This window comes from Globicephala melas, chromosome 20 (assembly GCF_963455315.2).
Source record: "Globicephala melas chromosome 20, mGloMel1.2, whole genome shotgun sequence".
NCBI lineage: Eukaryota > Metazoa > Chordata > Mammalia > Artiodactyla > Delphinidae > Globicephala > Globicephala melas.
Window position 1 is genome coordinate 22,381,703 of NC_083333.1, and position 18,589 is coordinate 22,400,291.

The 18,589-nt window shown below is 59.2% G+C and overlaps 1 protein-coding gene across 1 annotated transcript in view; it reads left to right on the forward strand.

Moving 5' to 3' along the window:
• Positions 1 to 17,057, forward strand: part of AXIN2 (axin 2) — a 26,383-nt gene extending 9,326 nt beyond the window's left edge. Inside the window, exons 3-10 of the mRNA XM_060289917.2 lie at positions 6,991 to 7,093; positions 9,250 to 9,390; positions 9,476 to 10,002; positions 10,181 to 10,378; positions 10,643 to 10,867; positions 11,273 to 11,368; positions 12,519 to 12,686; positions 16,005 to 17,057. Of these exons, the coding sequence (XP_060145900.1) occupies positions 6,991 to 7,093; positions 9,250 to 9,390; positions 9,476 to 10,002; positions 10,181 to 10,378; positions 10,643 to 10,867; positions 11,273 to 11,368; positions 12,519 to 12,686; positions 16,005 to 16,131 (1,585 nt within the window). The 3' untranslated portion in view covers positions 16,132 to 17,057. The remainder of the gene's footprint in view (positions 1 to 6,990; positions 7,094 to 9,249; positions 9,391 to 9,475; positions 10,003 to 10,180; positions 10,379 to 10,642; positions 10,868 to 11,272; positions 11,369 to 12,518; positions 12,687 to 16,004) is intronic.
• Positions 17,058 to 18,589: the final 1,532 nt, after the last annotated feature.

An 18,589-nucleotide genomic window follows, 5' to 3' on the forward strand; every position in this document is an offset into this window, starting at 1 on the left:
TGGGTGGAGTGAAGCTTAGAGCCTTGGAAGGGGCTTGAATGGTACCTTCACAGAAGAAAGCAAACTAAGGGAGGAGGTTAAGGTGAATACGCACAGATTCCCTGAGTTTAAAAGACCGTCTTCCGGTTATCATTTCGCCTGCCTTCCCGGTGGGCAGAAGAGGGTCTTGAATCCGGGTGTCCCTCTGCAGAGCCAGCAGGTGGGGAGGTGGGGTGGCCTGGGAAGGTTGTGTGTCTGGGGGCTCAGTGAAGGTGGGGTCAGAAAGCCAGGGTTCCCTCCAGGACACTGCGTGCCAGGCTCGCTCGCGGATGTGCTCAAGCGGCCGTCGCTCAGCTCGTCAGGTGTCGGCGGGCGTCTTCCCTCTGCAGCCGGGGCTCTGCCCCTAGCTGGGGGTTTTCTCCAAAGCAGCTTCTGACCTCAGCTCTTTTGCAGATGGACGGCTGGCATTTCTGGATGCGGTCCAAGCCATCGGGGTGGTCTGATGTGGTCAGCAGGCCATGGGGCAGGGTCATGCTTTGAGCTGGAGGTCATTCGAGGTCACGCAGTGGTGACCTCTGGATGGAGAACAGGGATCCTCTGTGAGCCTCAGGTGGGTGGGAGTGGAGGGGGGAGGTGGACCAGGCGTCCCCGTCTCCTGCTTCAGGAGGCTCGGAGGAGGTGGGGCCTGGGCTTGGGCGAGACTCCCCAGGGCACGTCTCCCAGCACCCAGTTGAGAACCACCGTGCTAAAAGTGGCCTTTGGAGGCTTTTCTACGCACATTTTGGAGGAGGATCCTCTGCTAGGGGAACCGTGTTGCAAGGCAGGCCCGTGGAGCCATTGTAAGTTCTGGCGCGCTCGTGTCGAGGTTGTTCCTTCTGGCTTGCTTCCCAAAACGGGACCGGCTCTTCTTCCAGTTTGTTTGAAATGATCTGGTTTCCACTGGCCAGTGATCTGTTGCTTGGCCTGCGGTGTGGAACCAGTTGAAAGGAAAGTTGACGGGTTGGTCTGGGACTCGACTGTTGATTTTCCTGGTGGCTTTTATTGTGTTACCTCAGATTCCCCTGTTAGTAAAAGGAGGGAGATGTTTAAGGTGAAAAGTTCCAGTTTAATAGGAGAATAGCCCTCTGGCAGGAGTGAAAATGGAGGGAGGGAACAACACACCTTTCATCCAAAGTGAAGGAATGAGGGCTTCCACAGAGGTCAGTTTTCCATATCGACTGAACTCTAAGTTACTGTACTTGAAAAATACTATCCTTTGGCGGACGTATTCCTTAAAGCAACGTGCTTTCGCTCTGGGTTTATTCAGTAGTATCAGGCAAGGCGTAATTTGTTTCTTGATTCAAATAATTAATCCCAAGGTCTGTTTTCATTCTCCGTTGTAATTTCATCTCACAGAATTCAAGATTGTGTAAGGCTTTCTGCCCCTGGAGATATTGGTGCCTCACCCCCTTTTTACGACGGTTTTCTTTCTTCTCTCTGCCCTTCTGCCTGCTGTCGTGTTTTCGCTCGTGCGCTTGTCTCCAGCAGCACCATTCCTCTAGCTTTGAACTAGCGTCTGGATGACGAGGTAGTCAGCGTCGTGTGTAAAATAAGAGTGAGCTGGACTTGAACGAGGGCATCGAGCGACCCTCCTTCGCCAGACGTAGTTTCCTTTCGACTAGGAGGCTTCCGTTGAGTTTTCTGCAAGGTTATTTTTGGCCGGCCTCCGACTCCCCGTCACGGACGTGCGATTCTGGGTTCAGGATGAGATAACTCGGGTGTTGTCCCCATACCCGGGTGAGCCCTGCAGGACCCAGTTGGAAAGGTTGGGCAACGCTTGTGACTTTTACAGAGGAGGGAGGAACGCCCAGCGCTCCCGTAACTACTCCCGTCACAGACAGAACTCAGATCCGGGCCAGACAGGCCCCTGCCCTTGGCCTGCTCCCTCCGGCCCCACGTGAACGTGAGGCCCCGTAGTTGATAATGAGACCTTTGAGCTACCTTGAGTCTCTTTTGTTTTTATTTATTAGTGACCACACAGCTTTCTTTTTTAAGGGGGAGGGGGAGGGAGGAGTAAGTAATGCTTTCTCCCCTCTTTTTTTAACCCCCTTGTATGCCCAGAAGAAAAACCCCCAGTTCTATCGAGCGATGACTTTAGAGCCCTTGCCCGCCCTTCCCGCCTTTAGCTAGAGCGATCGTGGGCTTAAGGCCCTCACGACCCGGGGAAGCCGCGTTCCGGGATCAGAGAAGCCAGCTGTCCTGGGCGGCACGGGTCAGCGTGTGGGCCAGGAGGGTCCGTGTTGGTAATCGAGACAGAGGGCAAATCCCTCGTTCGGCAACTTTCTCTCCGGAGCACAGCAGGTGCCCCCGGGTCCCAGGTGGCAGAACCTCAGGGCGTGGCCAGCCCTTCCCTCGGCGCAGCTGCCTCGGGCTGGGGATGAGAAAACCAGGACCCCAAGGGGCGGGGGAGGGTCCCTGGGGACCTGGGGCTCGTGTGCTGGAGCCCGTCTTCTGACGTCAGCGCTGGGGGCCTCTGGTCCTCCTCCCAGCCTCTAGGGCAGCTTATTGGATGCAGCCACACCCCACGTGGGCACGTTGGTGCCACCGGGCCCACGATTCCCATCAGCGTGGGAAAGGGGTCTCGGCACAAGAGCCATTCCGACGGTGCGCAGGCGGGCCCGCAGGCTTGGCAGGCACTGAAAGCTGGGCCGGGCGAGGTGCTGTCGGGCAGGTCCCCCAGGGTCCTGGGCCGGGATTAGAGCCCTCTTCGGCTGGGCCAGTTTGGGGCCCAGCACAGAGCGGAGCCCGAACGAGCGATGGAGTGCGAGGGGGACGCGGAGCTGAACCGAGTCGGGGGAGCTTAGCGGGACGAGAGGGCAGCAGGCCCCTTTGAAACCTCCTGGCGCTAGTGAATAGGAGCGCCCCGTAAGGCATGAAAGGAGCCCTGGCCGTTTCTCATGGGCACAGAGGCCGGGGGGCGGGGCTGGCTGCCCTGCTGGGGCTGGGGAAGGGGCACAGCTGGGCAGGGGTCACGGAACGCCTTCAGTAGACTCCAGAAGGTGGAGTTCATCGGACACAAGCAGTCGTCTCACTTGCCAGGGAAGCAGTTAAGTCCCAGGGCCTTTGCACGAGGCCCGGGAGAAGCTGGGCCGGGGGGGCCTTGTCCTTGGCGAGTCCAGGGCCCGCTGCTGACTTCTGGTTCCCCGCCATGCAGAAAGCCCTGTCTAAGATGGCTGGGGAGTCGAGTCTTCGTACAAGGCCTCTGCGCAGGCCCTCTCGCAAGCCCGTTGCTCTGAAACCTACATTGTCAGAAGAAATGGCTTTTTTAGTTTTAGTTTTGTTTTGTTTTGTTGTTTGGAAAGTTAGACACCCAGCCAAGTCCTCAACCCCAGCCCTTGGGCAGAAGGACTGCGGGGGGCTGTAGGAGGATTGCAGTGGCGGGAGCGGGGGGCACGCTAGAAACATCAGAAGGAGCAGGTTCCTGGCGCCCAGGTGTGGCCTCTGTTAGGAAGTGAAAGCTAGGAGGACAGCATGGAGGTGGCAGACACCTCTCTCTGCGCAGAGCTGCTCCTGAAATCAGCATCTGCGCGATCGGAGGGTGCTTCTGCTCAGGGTGTCACAAAATCAGCCCGAGACCTTCTTGTCGCCTTTCACACAGAGGGTGGCCCGGGTTATTTTATAATTTTTATTTCCTTATATCTTACTTATGGGTTCACTTTGGACCCCGGGGAAAGCATCTGAGTGAACTTCAAATAGTGCCTTATCTTACAAACCGGCCTTTTGACGTTGGCTGTGATCAGAGGCCGCCTTCGGGGTGGTGGCCAGACGAAAATGCGAGTGGACGCGTGTGTACGTGAGCCCGCTATTTCAAGGCCACCGGAAGGCGACATTCAGGTTAGGCTGGGCACGGCCGAGTCAAAAGGCTAAACTCATTGGCTTGGCTTAAATGGCAACTGAGTGGAGTCCACACTTCGGAACCAGCGCTCCCCAGAAACAGCTGGGCCCGGCGGTGGGCACGCTAACTAAAATGTTTATCATTAAAGGAGGCCGTCCAGGGACCGAGACGCAGACACGGGTCAGCTCGTGGTCGTGAGAAGCCAGGAAACTGATCACAGGCTTTCAGAGCCTGGGTACAGAGAAGAGAGGCCCCTTTCTGGAATGAGGGGCTGTGTTGGAAGAAGATTCTTGGCTGGGGGGTCGGGGTGGGGGTGGGGTTAAAGGCACACTTCCCTGAAGGTGCCTGTTGAGCCTCTGAGCCTTTGCGAGTCGGTCTCCCTTTTCTGTGCTGGTCTCACGTTTCCTTGCCTACAGCTGGACCCTTGACCTGCCCTGGCTGTGGTGGGCACGTTGTTGGTTGGAGGAGTGGTTTAAAAACGCATTTGTTCCTCTTGCCTTCAAGTGACCAGGGACCTGCTCCCTCTGCCTCCCCCAGTTCACTTTTCTTTCTCCTGCTTTATACAGAGAAGGAGAGAGAGGTGTGAAAGCCTTACCGCTGTTTCATCTTGGGAGGCAAGGGGGAGGAGCAAAGGCTTCTGGGGGACACTCAAGGTCAGAGTCTTGGAGGGGACAGGTGGGGGCCTCCTGGGACTCGTGCAGCCCGGTGTGTGTCACGGTGGGATCCACGGGGTGCTTGACTCCCACCCCCAGGATTGCCTGGAAGAGGCCTGGAGCAGAGCCATCCTCTTATTACGGCCCTGGAAGAGTTGCTGGTTGGGATGTGGACCTTGTCTTGCAGCCCTGGGGCAGCACAAGTTGTTGCTCAGACCATCGTGAGACCCGGTCTGTTGGTCCCCTGCCGTTACCCACACCCCACAAGGGATTTTAGGCGGGAGATGGGGGGCCAGCATGCCCCACAGCCAGCGAGCACCAAGTGGTCAGCGGGACTTTCAGGATATTCCCCAACCCCCCCATTCACCCCTTCAGAATGCCAGGTGACCCCGTGGGGCGTAGGAACTGGTGTCCCCTGCGTTCAGACCATTGGGGAGCTTGGCTTCTCCAGCTGGGCCTGGACTGTACATGTTTGAGTTAAGGATGCCTGTGCTGGAGTCCACCAGTGGCTTGGCTCAGAAGCCTGGATCTGACCTACCGGCTGATTCCAGGAGAGCTTTGGAGCGTCTCTGCTCGTCCATAAACGGTGGGGATTTAGGGCTTTTGTGAGGGTGCAGCTGGATTATACGTCACTCGGTCCACGGGGGGCCGGCAGCCTCGGGTTGGAGTCGGCGGGCATGGCCCTTAGCGGCTGGTCAAGCCAGGCCTGCTTGCGACCGGCCCACGTCTCGTGAGTGATCCTGGGCTGAGGAGTTGTAATGATGCCCCACGTGGTTCAGGAAGTTTTTGGACTGAGAACCTTTTCTCCTACTTGACCTTCACAGTTCCGTCCCAGGCCTTAGTGAGCAGGAGGCTGCCTAGGAGACCTGACCTCACTGGTCAGCGGGCTCTCCGTTTCCACAGCGCTTGCTGTCTGACCCCCCTCAGCCTTTCCCTGGGACAGGACTCACACGTGCACGTCAGTCCTTGCTTTATGTCGACCTGTCTTCCCCGCCTGTACCCTCGGTACGATCGGACTTTATAAAGTGCTTCTTTTCCAGGGTTTGGCTCGTAGGTCAGTTCATCTGTATCTGTACTGCATCCCTGGGGCGGCAGCCCTTTTCTCCTGCCCAGGTCAGCAGCCTTCCGGAACCCGCGGCCATGCAGAGGAGCCGGAGGTCGACCAGTTGGTCCAGGCCGCTCCTGGCATTTTTAGGCACAACTGGCGGTCACCCACTGCTGATGAGCCAGCCACCCGTCGATGAACAAAACACCAGGGAGAGGGAAATAGCCAAGCAGCTGATTTCAACACTTACAGCCTCGAAGGGTGATTCAGTGCGGACATGTGTGAACCTGAGGCTTTTGTCAATAAGTGGCTTCGGAAGGAAGAGCAATGGGAAAATGAAGCCCCCGTGACCGCCCGGCTGCTTTCAAGAACAAACGTGAAAACAAAAATCACAGCAACTCCGGGTCCTGTTTTTAGTGCAGACTAGCTGGAGTGGAGGTGGTGGTGGTAGAGTTGTTTTTAAACTTCTTCCATTTGCTTTTTAAAAATATAGTGAAGAAGGACGTTAAGGGGCCCTTCTGGCCTCTGGCCTTTGCTCAGAATCACCTCCACGGAGAGGATTTCAGTGGCCACCGCCTCCTGTTCAAAATGCAGCTCCACGCCCCAGCCGTCTTCACTCCCCATTTCCCGCAGTGTGTTTCGTCACAGTGCTTGTACCACCTTCGAACTTACCGTAGATGTTGCCTTTTAATTTTTGCCTATTACCTGTTCCGCTCCGTTAGAACACAGGCTTCCTCAGGGCAGTCGTCTGCACTTTTACCCCCGTCCTTCGCTGCTCTCTTGCCCGGAGCCTAGAACGAGGTCTGGCACGTAGTAGGTACTCAGATACTTGGATGAATTGCACAGAGTACTGCGGAGTAGGGGCTTTCTCTTTATGCCCACGTTGGTCACGGATCTGAGAATCCATTGGTTGGGGGCAGTAGGGTTTGGAGCTGAGGGAAGGAAGGAGCCCAGAGATGCCTGCCGGTGGCTGATAAAGAGGAGACGTTCGGGAACGCCTGGGAGGTTGACTGCTGGAGGGTAACGCACACCCTCCACCAGCGCCTGGCTTAGTCTCCTGTGGGTCTGGTCCCTGGTTGCCGTGGTAACAGACTGTTGGAGGGACCTTAGTCTCCGGTTTGGGGCACCTGTAAAATAGGGGGACCTTCACGCCGAGGTGGGCGCAGTTCTGAGACACGAGCTCTTCCCAGGTTGATACTCCTGCATCCGAGCGGGAGCCGTTTCCAGAGAGGCTTGAGGGGCAGGACATGTGGCGGCTGGGCCTTGGACTGACTTCCCCTGCAAGGACGGCCACAGCGCCCGGGGACTGGGGGCGCTCCCAGCCCCAGGAGGTGCGCGGCCCCGTCTGTCGGCGGGGTCTCAGGCGGGCGCGCGTGAGTCGGCCCGTGCGCTAAGGCCTCCTCGTGAGCCGGTGGGTTCTGCCCTTTCCTTTCCCTTAGAGATGGAATCCCTCCTTACCTCGGGGGGAATAAGAAACAGCTCCAGAGAGAAATGCATCGCAGCGTGAAGGCCAACGGCCAGGTGTGCCTACCTCATTTCCCGGTGAGTACGGTCGGCCGGCAGCTCTTTTCTGGGGGGAAGAGTGGGGGTTTGGGGGCCGGCGCGCCTGGGACCTGGGGGGAGGGAGGGCAGGGGAGGGCCACGCAAGGGGCGATCTGCGGTTCACTGCGGTGTAACCCAGAGCAGGGGCGCCCACGGTGCCCTAGTCGGCCTTTTCCGTTTCCTCGATTCAAAAAAGAAAACTCCATGAGAAAGAAGCGAAGGGTGGGAGGGTGGGAGGAACCGGTGCTTTGCGTTGGGCTATCCCGTTAAGTCCATCCCACCAGGGAGGCGAGAACAGTGCCTGGCACGTCGTGGGTCCTCACTGAACACTTGCTGGTCCACTGAATGAAGGAAAGAGAGAGAGGATGAGGCTGGAGGGATCTGCCTTCTGAGTGAGGGTCGCGTCCTGGGACGTTCTCCTTGCGTTGCCCGCGTGGCCGTGTCGTTTCAGTCACTGTTCATCTCTGTGCTCGGCCATTTCTCCTCCGAAGCCCTGGAGGTCGGCTGTCCCTCTTCTTGTCTGTTTCCAACCCCAGCACGTGGCTTAGTGCCTGCTTGTTGAATCTGTCCCAATAAGTGTCTGACATCCCGTGAGCAGCTCCTTCCTGCGATTGAGATGAGAGGCCAGCGTGGCGTGGAGGGCTTTTCCGGGTCCTCCCCTACGATTTCCAAGTCCCGGGGGCAGCCAGCCCGTGGCCCCGCACATGGAGAGCTGCCCCATCTGCGTCTCAGGAGCTGTGCTTCTTGTGGTACCCGGAGGTCCAGCTGCTCCTTAGGGAGGGGGAGAGAGTGCCCAGCTTAGAGCAGCATCTCTGCTTAGAGTCCTTCCTGCCAGCTTCAGAGAATCCGATTTGTCCGTCGGTGATGTCACACGTCGGAAGCGGACACATCGAGTTGCTAATCCCACGTTGCGTTAGTGTGCGGACTGTTGCCACTTCTCTCTGAAGCCCCTCAGACAGTCCAGGGAAGACTTAAATTTGTAAAATTAGCCTACTAAGTTTGCTTTTCTGGGGACCTCCAGCATCCCCCCTCAATAACATCCCCCCCACCCGTACAGCAGTATCGATGATGTATTCATATATGTGTGTGTGTGTATATATATATATATATTTTTTTTTTTTGACTTGGTGGGGGCACTGGGGAGAGGTATGTGTGTTTAAGGAAAGCTGTGCGGCCCCCCAGGATTGTGAATTCGGTGACTCTGTCCTGGGGTGTGCGATTGTTTTCTCATCTGCGGCTCGGGTGGGGAGATGCTAGCCTCTGCAGGTTGGCTCTCTGCTGCCCCCATCCCGCCCCCTCCCAAAGAAAAGGGCCAAAGCAGGAGGCAAACGAGGGGTAAGGTGCAGAACCATGAGGGGCGGGGGCTGCGGGCACCAGACGACGGCAGGGGGACAGAAAGCCGGCCGCGGGGGTCCTCTCTGTTGGCGGCGGTGGCCGGCGTGCTCGTGCCTGTTTGTATCCCATCCCGGTTTGGAGATGCGCCCTTTTCCCTCGGTAGCTGCGCTTCCGGCAGCCGAGCGCAGCAGTGTTCTGCCGTTAGCCGGCAGCAACTTGCTTCATTTTCTGTACAAAGAGACGGGAGGAGGGGCGGGGAACAGAGGGGGTCCGGGGCAGCGGTAGACGGCGCCGCCTCAAAGGTGCGCAGTGTGCGGCCAGGAGAGACGTTACCGCTGCGTCTGATCTGGACCCTGTGACTCCTCTTTTCCCCCCTCCCCCTTTTTTCCCTTTTTCCTCCCGCCGCCCACCGCCCTTCCAATCTTATTTTTTACATTTCCAGCTCCCTTTCTGTTTAGGCTCTACTTTTTATTCCTTGAGGTGGGCTCTCTCCCCTCCCCATCGCAGAGAGCTGCCTTTTTTTTTTTTTGATGTTTGACAACAGTCTTTGAAGATTTTCTAGTTCAGAGTAGCGTCTGATGGGCTGGTTGTACTCCAGAGGGAGGGCAAGCGGGGCCCCTCGCAGTGCGACCAACTGCTCCTGCCTGCGGCACGCGCTGCCGGGACCATGGCTCTCCATGAGGCCGAGGCCGCCGCGCATAAAGCGGCCGAGCAGCCCGGACCCCGCGCTGCCCGCTCTCCGCGCAGCCATGGACGCGCCGTCCCCAGGCCCGGGCAGCCCCCTGACTGCGTCCGCCCCGTGTCCTCCCCGCGCCCCGCAGAGAACCCACCGCCTGCCCAAGGAGATGACCCCCGTGGAGCCCGCTGCCTTCGCGGCCGAGCTCATCTCCCGGCTGGAGAAGCTGAAGCTGGAGCTGGAGACGCGGCATAGCCTGGAGGAGCGCCTGCAGCAGATCCGAGAGGTGGGCGCCGCCCCGCCCCCTGCCCGAGGTTGGGGGGGCCCTCCTGCTGACCCCGGCGTCCCCCGACCGCTACCTTGCCTTCCAGGACGAGGAGAAGGAGGGCTCCGAGCTGGCACTGAGCGCCCGGGAGGCGGGGCCCGCCCAGCACCCCCTCTCCCTCCTGCCATCGGGCAGCTACGAGGAGGACCCGCAGACCATCCTGGACGACCACCTGTCCAGGGTCCTCAAGACCCCGGGCTGCCAGTCCCCGGGCGTGGGCCGCTACAGCCCCCGTGCGCGCTCCCCGGACCAGCATCGCCGCCACCACCTCCTGCAGCACCGCGCGCCCCCGCCCCCCGGGGGCCCGCTGCTCCCCCCAGCCGCCACCCCAGCCGGCTGCCCCCTCCTCGGGGCCCGGGGCTTCGTGAGCAGGCAGACGACGAAGCACGTCCACCACCACTACATCCACCACCACGCCGGCCCCCGGACCCGGGAGGAGGTGGAGGCCGAGGCCGCCCAGCGTGCGCGCTGCCCCTGCCCCGTCCCTACCCCCGGGGGCGCCGACTACCCCTGCTGCGCCAAGTGCAAGAGCCACCCCGGGGCGCCGGAGCCCGCGGCGGCCGCGCAGGCTGGGTAGGTGTCCCGTGGTCGGAGGGTCGGGGGGCGGAGGCGCTGGGCCGCAGGGAGGGCGGTGGGGCAGGCGGGGGCGTGGGGCTGGGCAGCAGGTGCCCCTCGCCCGTCGGCTTGGAGGGGCCGCGGAGGCAGAGGCGGCCGGGGTCCCCGGGATGGATGCGCTCCTCATTCCCCGCAGCGGCCGTGGCCGAGGTGCCGTCCCACCCCGACGGAGCGGGAGAGGCTCGGAGCCAGGCCCGGCTGGGCCAGCCAGGGAAGGAGGGGCCCCCGGCGGAGCGGGGCCGCTGCAGCCGCCCGGGGAGGAGGGAGACCGGGCACAGGACGTATGGCAGTGGGTGCTGGAGAGCGAGCGGCCGGGCAAGCCCAAGCCGCACAGGTGAACACGCCGGCTCGCCGCCCGGGCGGGGTGGGGGTGGGGGCCCCTCTGCGCCGAGCGCGACCACGCCGGCGGCTCCCGCCCTTCTAGTCGTGAGCGTCCGACTGGGCGGCCCGCAGGAGTGCCGCGCTGGGGCCATGCGCCTAGCCGTGTTACCGTCGCGTTTTCTTTTCTCCCCTTGTCTGTGATTTCTCTTGAAGTCGTGCTTTCCGGCCCCCTAATCCCGTGTCTCCCCTCGGCTCTCTCTCGCCCTTGCCCGTCCAGTGCCCAAAGCACCAAGCGGGCCTATCCCTTGGAGTGCGCCCGAGCGTCCCCAGCCGGCCGTCACCACCTGTGGGTGGGCAGCAGCGGGCACCCCCGCGCCGCCCCCCGCGCCCACCCGCTCACCCAGGACCCTGCGGTGCCTCCCCTGACCCCACCCAACACCCTGGCGCAGCTGGAGGAGGCCTGCCGCCGGCTGGCGGAGGTGTCCAAGCCCCCGAAGCAGCGGTGAGTGGCTGGGGCGGCCGGTGGCGGATCCCCTTGCCGGCCTCTAGGAACGGCTCCCCTGAGCTAGCCGAAGGGCTCCCGGGGACCTGGCGAGGCGTGGGAGGAGGCAGCCCTCACAGCTCCCGTTCCCTTAGGAAGGTCCCGACGGTGAGGTGAGCTTACGAGGAGCCGTGACCGATGGGGCTTCTAGAGCCTTCAGCCCTCTGCCTGGGCTGCGGCGTCCAGTGCTGGGCTCCTGGGGGGCTTAGCACAGCTCTGCCAGGTCTCCAGGGGCTGCCGTCAACACAAGGCCTTGGTTGGGTCTCCGCGGGGACGGAAGTCGGAGGCCGGGGAGAGCGCTTCTCTGACTGCTTCCCACTGGCCCCGGGGACGGCAGGCTTCCGTCTAAGTCCTTGGTGTCCTCAGGTGCTGCGTGGCCAGTCAGCAGAGGGACAGGCACCACTCGGCCACTGGTCAGCCAGGAGCCACGCCCTTCTCCAGCCCAAGCCTGGCTTCGGAAGAGTGAGTGTCTTTACCTGGTGTTGCTGAGATCCGCCCAGAGGCTTTGGTTTTCAGGGAATTCTCTATCGGGGGCTGTGGTTTTTGAAAACTTATTTTTAGTCTATAAAATCACCTTCGTTTTCACATTAGCGACAAGGAACGGTAAACCCAGATGTTGCTGTAAATTAGGATCTTGAAAAAGCCCACCTGCACCAAGAAACGCATCATGACTTGTACACAAGTGTTCCCTCCTGAAGTGGTGGATGTCAGGGTTCCTGGACTCAAGCTCAGGCGGGAAGCCTTTAGCTGACGGGTAGAGGGACCCCAAACCCAGATGGAAAACTTGTCCCCATTGGCCCAGAAAGTTAGCGAGTTGGAAAACCATCTTTGTGTCACACTGAGCGGGAGGGTGCCTCTCCACCGTTGCAGGGACGGAGAGGGGACCATCTTTGCTGTTTTGTGGGGGGAGCAGCACATCTTCCCCACTGGTCCCATGATTCCTGCCCTAAACCTACACTCTTGTAAACTGGGCGGGGAAGCCAGGCTTCGTTTCACTCCAGGGTGGTGCGTTGAAAAAGCGTTAGGCTGCAGAGATCTAAAGTGGCCTGAATCATTAAAGTTTTTTTGGTTAGCTTGTTCATCGTGAGCAATGAACAGTGTTCGAACTGAGAAGACCTCCACCCTGTTAATAGCTGGTGGACCTTAAGTTGACCAGCTGTCCGGGCCTGCATCTTTTTTTTTTTTTTTTTTTTAAGCCACTCCACAAAAACGCAGAAGTTGAGATGACTGAGGGCTGACCCCACCCCCCGCCAGTGGACTCTGGCTTTCCGGGCTCATGCCACTCCTGGCTGTGTCCCTGTGGCTCTGGGTGGGTTTCTTCTTTCTCATTTTCCTTGGCAAGCACCCCATTGGTGCCCCCCTGATGGACGCTGCTCTGTCCTCCCATTGGGTGGAAGGAGACGGTCCCTTCCTGGTTGCCCCACACAGAGGACCCGAGGGAGGACCGTGTGTCCACCGGAGGTGGCTGCCTTTGTGACTCGGGACCCGCGCCCTCGTGGTGTACAGCTGCAGCCCGACTTTATCTCTGAAGACAGCGCCCCTGGGTGTGTACGTGCACACGTGCTTGCTGCCTTCAGATGCGGGACCTGTTGCTTTTCCATCTTATTTTCAGTCACAAAGAGCCAAAGAAGCTGGCGGGGGTGCACGCGCTCCAGGCCAGCGAGCTGGTGGTCACCTACTTCTTCTGCGGGGAGGAGATCCCGTACCGGAGGATGCTGAAGGCGCAGAGCCTGACCCTGGGCCACTTTAAAGAGCAGCTCAGCAAAAAGGGGAATTATAGGTAAGCGTCCCATGGCTTCCTTCTGCTCCGGACTTGGTTTGCTCAGAACCAAGAGCCAGGGTCGCCTCCTGGCCGGGCCAGACCTGGAGGGGCCACTGGAGGGGCTGCGCGACGCTTCGCTCTGTCTCACTGACGCCGTCCCCTCCCCCCTCCCCGAGATGACAGGGCAGCAGTGGCGGCGGGGAGGGCTCTGGGCACCTGGTGGGCTCTTTTTACCAGCTGGACGAGCCTGAGGGTTAGGGTTAGGAGCAGAAGGAGAGCTGGGCTGGGGCCGTCTCGTGGAGGCTCTGCCTGAAAGGGGCGAGGGGTGCGGGGGAAAGCTAGGGAGGGAACAGGCAGACGGAGAGACTGCCTGATGAGAAGGCTGAAAGGCTGCCCTCCTGGCACGTCTGGGAGAGGCCGTCCTCACCGAAGGCTCAGGGACAGGCAGAGACCACTGCCTGCACTGTGGCAGCGTCCTCTTCCCTCAGCCTCCGTGTCCCAAGTCACGTGGGACAGGGTTGCCTGTAACAGAGGAAGGGCAGGACCTGTGGGTGGGCACGGGGGGGCGGGGTCAGGGCTGGCCGCTCCTCCTGCTGGGGCCTCGGGACGGGAACCCGTCCTCCCTCCTGGCGTCCTCTCCCCTCTACACGGTCCAGATGCCCACCCTGGCCTGCCGGACCCTGGAGGGGATTCAAGAGCCGGGGGCTGGCCCTGGGCGTCTCTCGGTCACTTTCCCCTCGACGTGGGGCAGATGATGACCAGAGTCCTACCTGCCCCTTCTCGGCAGCCTTCGTCCCAAAGGAACCCGTGGGTTCCATCCCGCTGTGTCCCGAGTGCCATGTGCAGGGCTGGGACAGGAGAGGCAGGAGGTTAGAGAGGAGACAGCCCGGGCCCAGAAGGTGCTCCCCTGCTGCTGCCCCGAGCAGGGATGGCACGGAGAGCTCTAACACACTTCACCACCTGCTGGGTGCGTGCCGGCTCTGGACCCCCGGGGCCCGTGACCCCAGCCCTCCCAGAGCAGCCACTTCCACCGGGGCCGGTGCGGGGGGAGGGGAGGTGCTGATTTGGGCAGCGGCCCAGAGTGACTCTGTTTGCAGGGAAGGGACGTGGCTCAGGGCCGGGACCCTGCAGGTGACTGACAGCGGGGCCCGGAGCTGGGCTGAGATCTTTCCCTTTTACGCCCGGGCAGAGACAGTTCTGGAAATGAACCAGGGGACTGGGGAACGGGCCTGGCTCCTTCTTCCTCTTCTTCTTTTTTTATCTTGAACAGACAAAAGGTGAAACTAATTACACAAGTGTGCCCCCCAGGGATTCATTTTGATCTCAGCTTTGGCTCGGCTGGACTTTGGAAGCGCAGGTGACCTTCAGGGGAGCAGGGCCGAGGGGCGCTGAGCAGAGGCTGCAGGGACGGCTCCACACGCAGCCACTCGAGCCCCGTCTGGCTCGGAGTGTTTTCTGAGGCACCCTCAGCAAGCCTGGCTTTGAAGCCCCGGCCTCCCCTTTAACGCACACAGACTCGCACACATGGGCGACTGGCACACTCTCTGCTGATTGGGTCAGGCTGCGGCCCTTCCCAGCCGCCCTAGGCGGCTCCACCGGCTCCCGGGCCGGAGCTGGACCCTTTGCCCGCTGGTCGGGAGGGCACCGGGCGCCGCGCCTCGTCCTCCCGGCGGGGTGGCACTGCGACACTCTCCTCACACCCCTCTCCGCCGCCCGCCATCCGGAGCCCAGCGAGGATGGGGGCGGGGAGCGGGGGCCTGGGCTGTGCTGAGCAGTCTCAACGTGGCAGAGCTTCAGAGCAGCCCCTGCAGACGTGCCAGATGGCAGAAGGAAGCAGAGTTTGCCACGAAGCAGGTCGCAGTGGAAGAGAAGCTGAGGGCAGCGCAGTGCCTTTGAAGTCTGGGGGCGCAGGGGAGCGCTGGGGAGGAGGTCGCAGTCAGGGACAAGGTCACTCGCTGCGTGTCTCTGCTCAGAGGGGCCGGGAGAGCCCCCATGCTGGGCCCGAGGCCTGCCCGGGGTGGCGTAGGCATTGGAGCCTCTCATTTAGAAAGAACTCCCCCCCGCTGCCCAGGGTCTCCTGTGCACGGCGCCCCTCCCCAGCTCTCATCGGGCCCCCCGGGACTCTGCCCTCCTCGTGCCAGAGCGTCTTCTCCGCTGACCCCCTTGAGCTGGGCGGTCACCCCGATGCCTTAGCCCGGCCGGCAACGCCAGAAACCCAGACCCTTGACTAAATGCAGCTGTTTCACTGGGTTTAGCCTTATCTCCTATGAAAGTACTTGGCTGGCCTTCATTAAAGAGGAAAGAAATTTAGCTCTAACCAAGGGGAACTGAAAAAAACTTTTTAAGGAGAAAAGACAAAAACAGAAAACCACTGTAACCCTGAGACACAATTACTTTTTTTTTTTTGAGAAGCTATTACCCTCCCCCCAGGGGACCGTGACCCTCCCTCCACGAGTGGCCTTTATTGGCTGAAGATGACAGCTTGCAGGGGCGAGTTTAAAGCGTCTGAGGGGTCTCCCTGGCCTGGGACGGGGAGGGATAGGCCTTGGCTTCGTGTCCTGGGAAGGGTCTCGGGTGGGCCTGGCCGAGCGGGACAGCAGTTTTCACACATGACTCCTGGGACAGGCTGGTCGTTTGCGTCCTTACAGCTAAACAGGCTTCAAGCAAGAAGCCGGGGTGGGATGGAAGGAGCTTTTTTAATCAGCGGGCAGAATAGGGGCCTTTAGCGTTTGCCCTGGAGGAGGGGAGGGAAGGGGCCGGGCAGAGGGGAGAGCAGCGGGGGTCTCGGTGGCTGCAACCCTGGGAAGCAGTGGGCTGCCCACCTCCTGCGGTGACCACAGGGGAAGCAGCCTGTCCTGGCCCCGCCAGCCCGAGCTGTGCCCGACACCAGCCGGGAGGGCCGGCCCTTGGGCGCTGGAGGGCAGGGGGCCTGAGAGGTGCCGGCCTTCCGCAGGCTCCTGCCGAGTCGGGGGGCTGCGTCGGGGGCTCTTTGAGGGACCCACCCCTCCAGGCACGCCTTGCGCTCCCCGCCCCTCCCCCCCAAAAATAAAGTGGGGAGAAAGCAGCAGCCGTCCTCTGCAAGGGTCCCTCTCAGCATGTGTGTCGGGCGACGGTGCTGGGCCTCAGCGTTGCTGGCCCGCCGCCGCCGCCTCCGGGGCCCCTGCCTGGCTTTGCCCTCCCACCGGCCGCACGAAGCAGACCCCCGGGCGGAGACTTCCTGCCGCCCGCGGTAGCGGCATTCTCAGACCCCTTCGCCCCCAGCGCTGACAGACTCTCCTCTCAAACCCAGTAGAAAATGCAGCTTTACCAAGCCGCGTGTTGGGTTTTCCTTTTAAGGTATTACTTCAAAAAAGCGAGCAACGAGTTCGCGTGTGGAGCCGTGTTTGAGGAGGTCTGGGACGACGAGGTGGTGCTGCCCACGTACGAGGGCCGGATCCTGGGGAAGGTGGAGAGGATCGACTGAGCCTCGGCGTCTGGCTCGGGCCACCGGCCTCGGACAGGACGGCTCCTGGCTCTCGTAGACGCTGACGGTATTGGAGAGACCGCCGTGCATAACCTATGACTTCCTAGGGCTCCGGATCCATCCGCTAGGAGAAACTGTGTAGCTCACCTGGACAGGAATCCTTCCTGCTATTTATTGGACAGTCGACTCCCCCGCCCCCAGTTAGTGGATATGCTGCTTTAAACACGGAAGGGGGAGAGGACGTTCTCGTGGTCCTGTTTCACGGGAGGAGGATTTAAGGTGTGCTGTGCGTTTCTCCAAGTGAACACAGACTTTTAAACAACGGTGTCCTGCCGTTGCCACACGCAGAAAATGGTGCATCTTTTTTCCCCAGCGCTGCTCTATTTTGTCATAAAGGTCTTGAGGTTTGATTTGGGGGCCCTCCTGTCGGACAGGATGGTTCATTGTGGAGGAGGGGGAGCCTCCCCGGGGCCCCAGGTTCACCCTGTGACTTCCTGGAGCTCCCCATCAGGGCCCAGCACCCGACGGCTGAGGCCTTCCGGAGCCACGTGGTTCGACTCGTGCTTTTCTTGAGATGACAACTCCTTGGGAGTCTTTTAAAGGTAGTTTTTGGACCCCAGCCATTCTGGAAGCTACCCCCTCCCCTTGCGCCCCGGCCGGCAAAGAAGCGAACAGTTGTGGGAAGACCTAGCAGCACCTTTTCCTCCAGACACCTTCGTCGTGACGTTCGGGTTTTTACATTAACTTAATCTGTGCATTCTGTTTGCCATCGTTCCTTGTACCATACGTCTGTATATATTGTACGGAAAAGAGTATTAATCCACTATCTCTAGTGCTTGACCTTGAATCAGTACAGTACCTGTACCTGCACGGTGTCCACGCCGTGTGTCGCCCTATATTGAGGGCTCCAGCTTTCCCTTGTTTTTTGAAAGGGGTTTATGTACAAATATATTTTATGCCTTTTTATTACAAGTCTTGTACTCAATGACTTTTGCCATGGCATCTTGTCCTACTTATACTGTAAATTATGCATTATAAAGAGTTCATTTAAGGAAAATTACTTGGTACAATAATTATTGTAATTAAGAGATGTAGCCTTTATTAAAATTTTATATTTTTCAAAATATCGGCCTCGTCTTTGAATCCCCTGAGGTGGACGTGGGTTAGAGGCACCCTTTTGTATGTGAACATTCTTTGCTTGGTTTTTCCCACTTTGCTCGAGCCCATTTCTATCTGACCTGGAGCTCTTCTTACCCTCCTGGTGTTTCGAGAAACGATTTCTTCAAAATCACCTGGTCGCTGACCGGCTGAGGATTTTCTCGTCGTGGAACAGGTGTGGACAGCATCTCCTCTGATGTCCTCCCCCCGTCTGCCACCTGGATTCAGCCTCTTCCTCCCAGGCAGATGCCTGCCATCTGGCCAGGTAGGTACAGGTGAGGAGCTGGGATGGGGTCCTCCCAGGAGTACTTGTGTTTTAATAGGCGTCTCGGGGGTGAAAACCCACTGAAAATGGTGTGCAGGTCGTGAATGCCCAGTGGGGTCAGTGAACCTTGATCTCGGTGCTACTCAGCCATCCTCCCAATGGCTGGGTAGACCAGACGGTTCAGTGAGAAGAGTGCACTGTTCACCGACAGTTTGTTTTGTGTGGCCATTGTTCATCCAACAAACACATGTCCCGTCCCCGTGCTCAGAGCACTCAGGGCTGGGCTGCATTTCAGATCCCGGAGGGCAAGTCCATGTAAAGGAGTCCTATGATGAACCCTTTTTGAAATAAATGTCCAAAGAGGAAAAGGTGGGGGAGCGAGGGATAAATTAGGAGTTTGGGGTTAGCAGATACACACGGCTATATATAAGATAGATAAAAAAACAAGGACCTACTGTACAGCACAGGGAACTCTGCTCACTATCTTGTAATAACCTATAATGGAAAAGAGTCTGAAAAAGTATATATGACAATCACTTTGCTGTACATCTGAAACGCAACATTGTAAATCAAGTATACTTCAAAATAAAAAAAAATTTTAATCTTTAAAAAAGTCTACAAATAATAAATGCTGGAGAGGGTGTGGAGAAAAGGGAGCCCTCCTACACTGTTGGTGGGAATGTAAATTGGTGCAGCCACTATGGAGAACAGTATGGAGGTTCCTCAGAAAACTAAGAATAGAGTTACCGTATGAGCCTGCAATCCCACTCCTGGGCATATACCTGGACAAAACTATAATTCAGAAAGATAAACCTGCACCCCAGTGTTCATAGCAGCGTGACTCACGATAGCCAAGACATGGAAACAACCTAAATGTCCACCGTACAGATGTGCAGATGAACGGATGAAGAAGATGTGGTACAGATCTATACAATGGAATACTACTCAGCCATACAAAAGAATGAAATCATGCCACGTGCAGCAACACGGATGGACCTAGAGATTGTCATACTAAGTGAAGTAACTCAGAAGGGC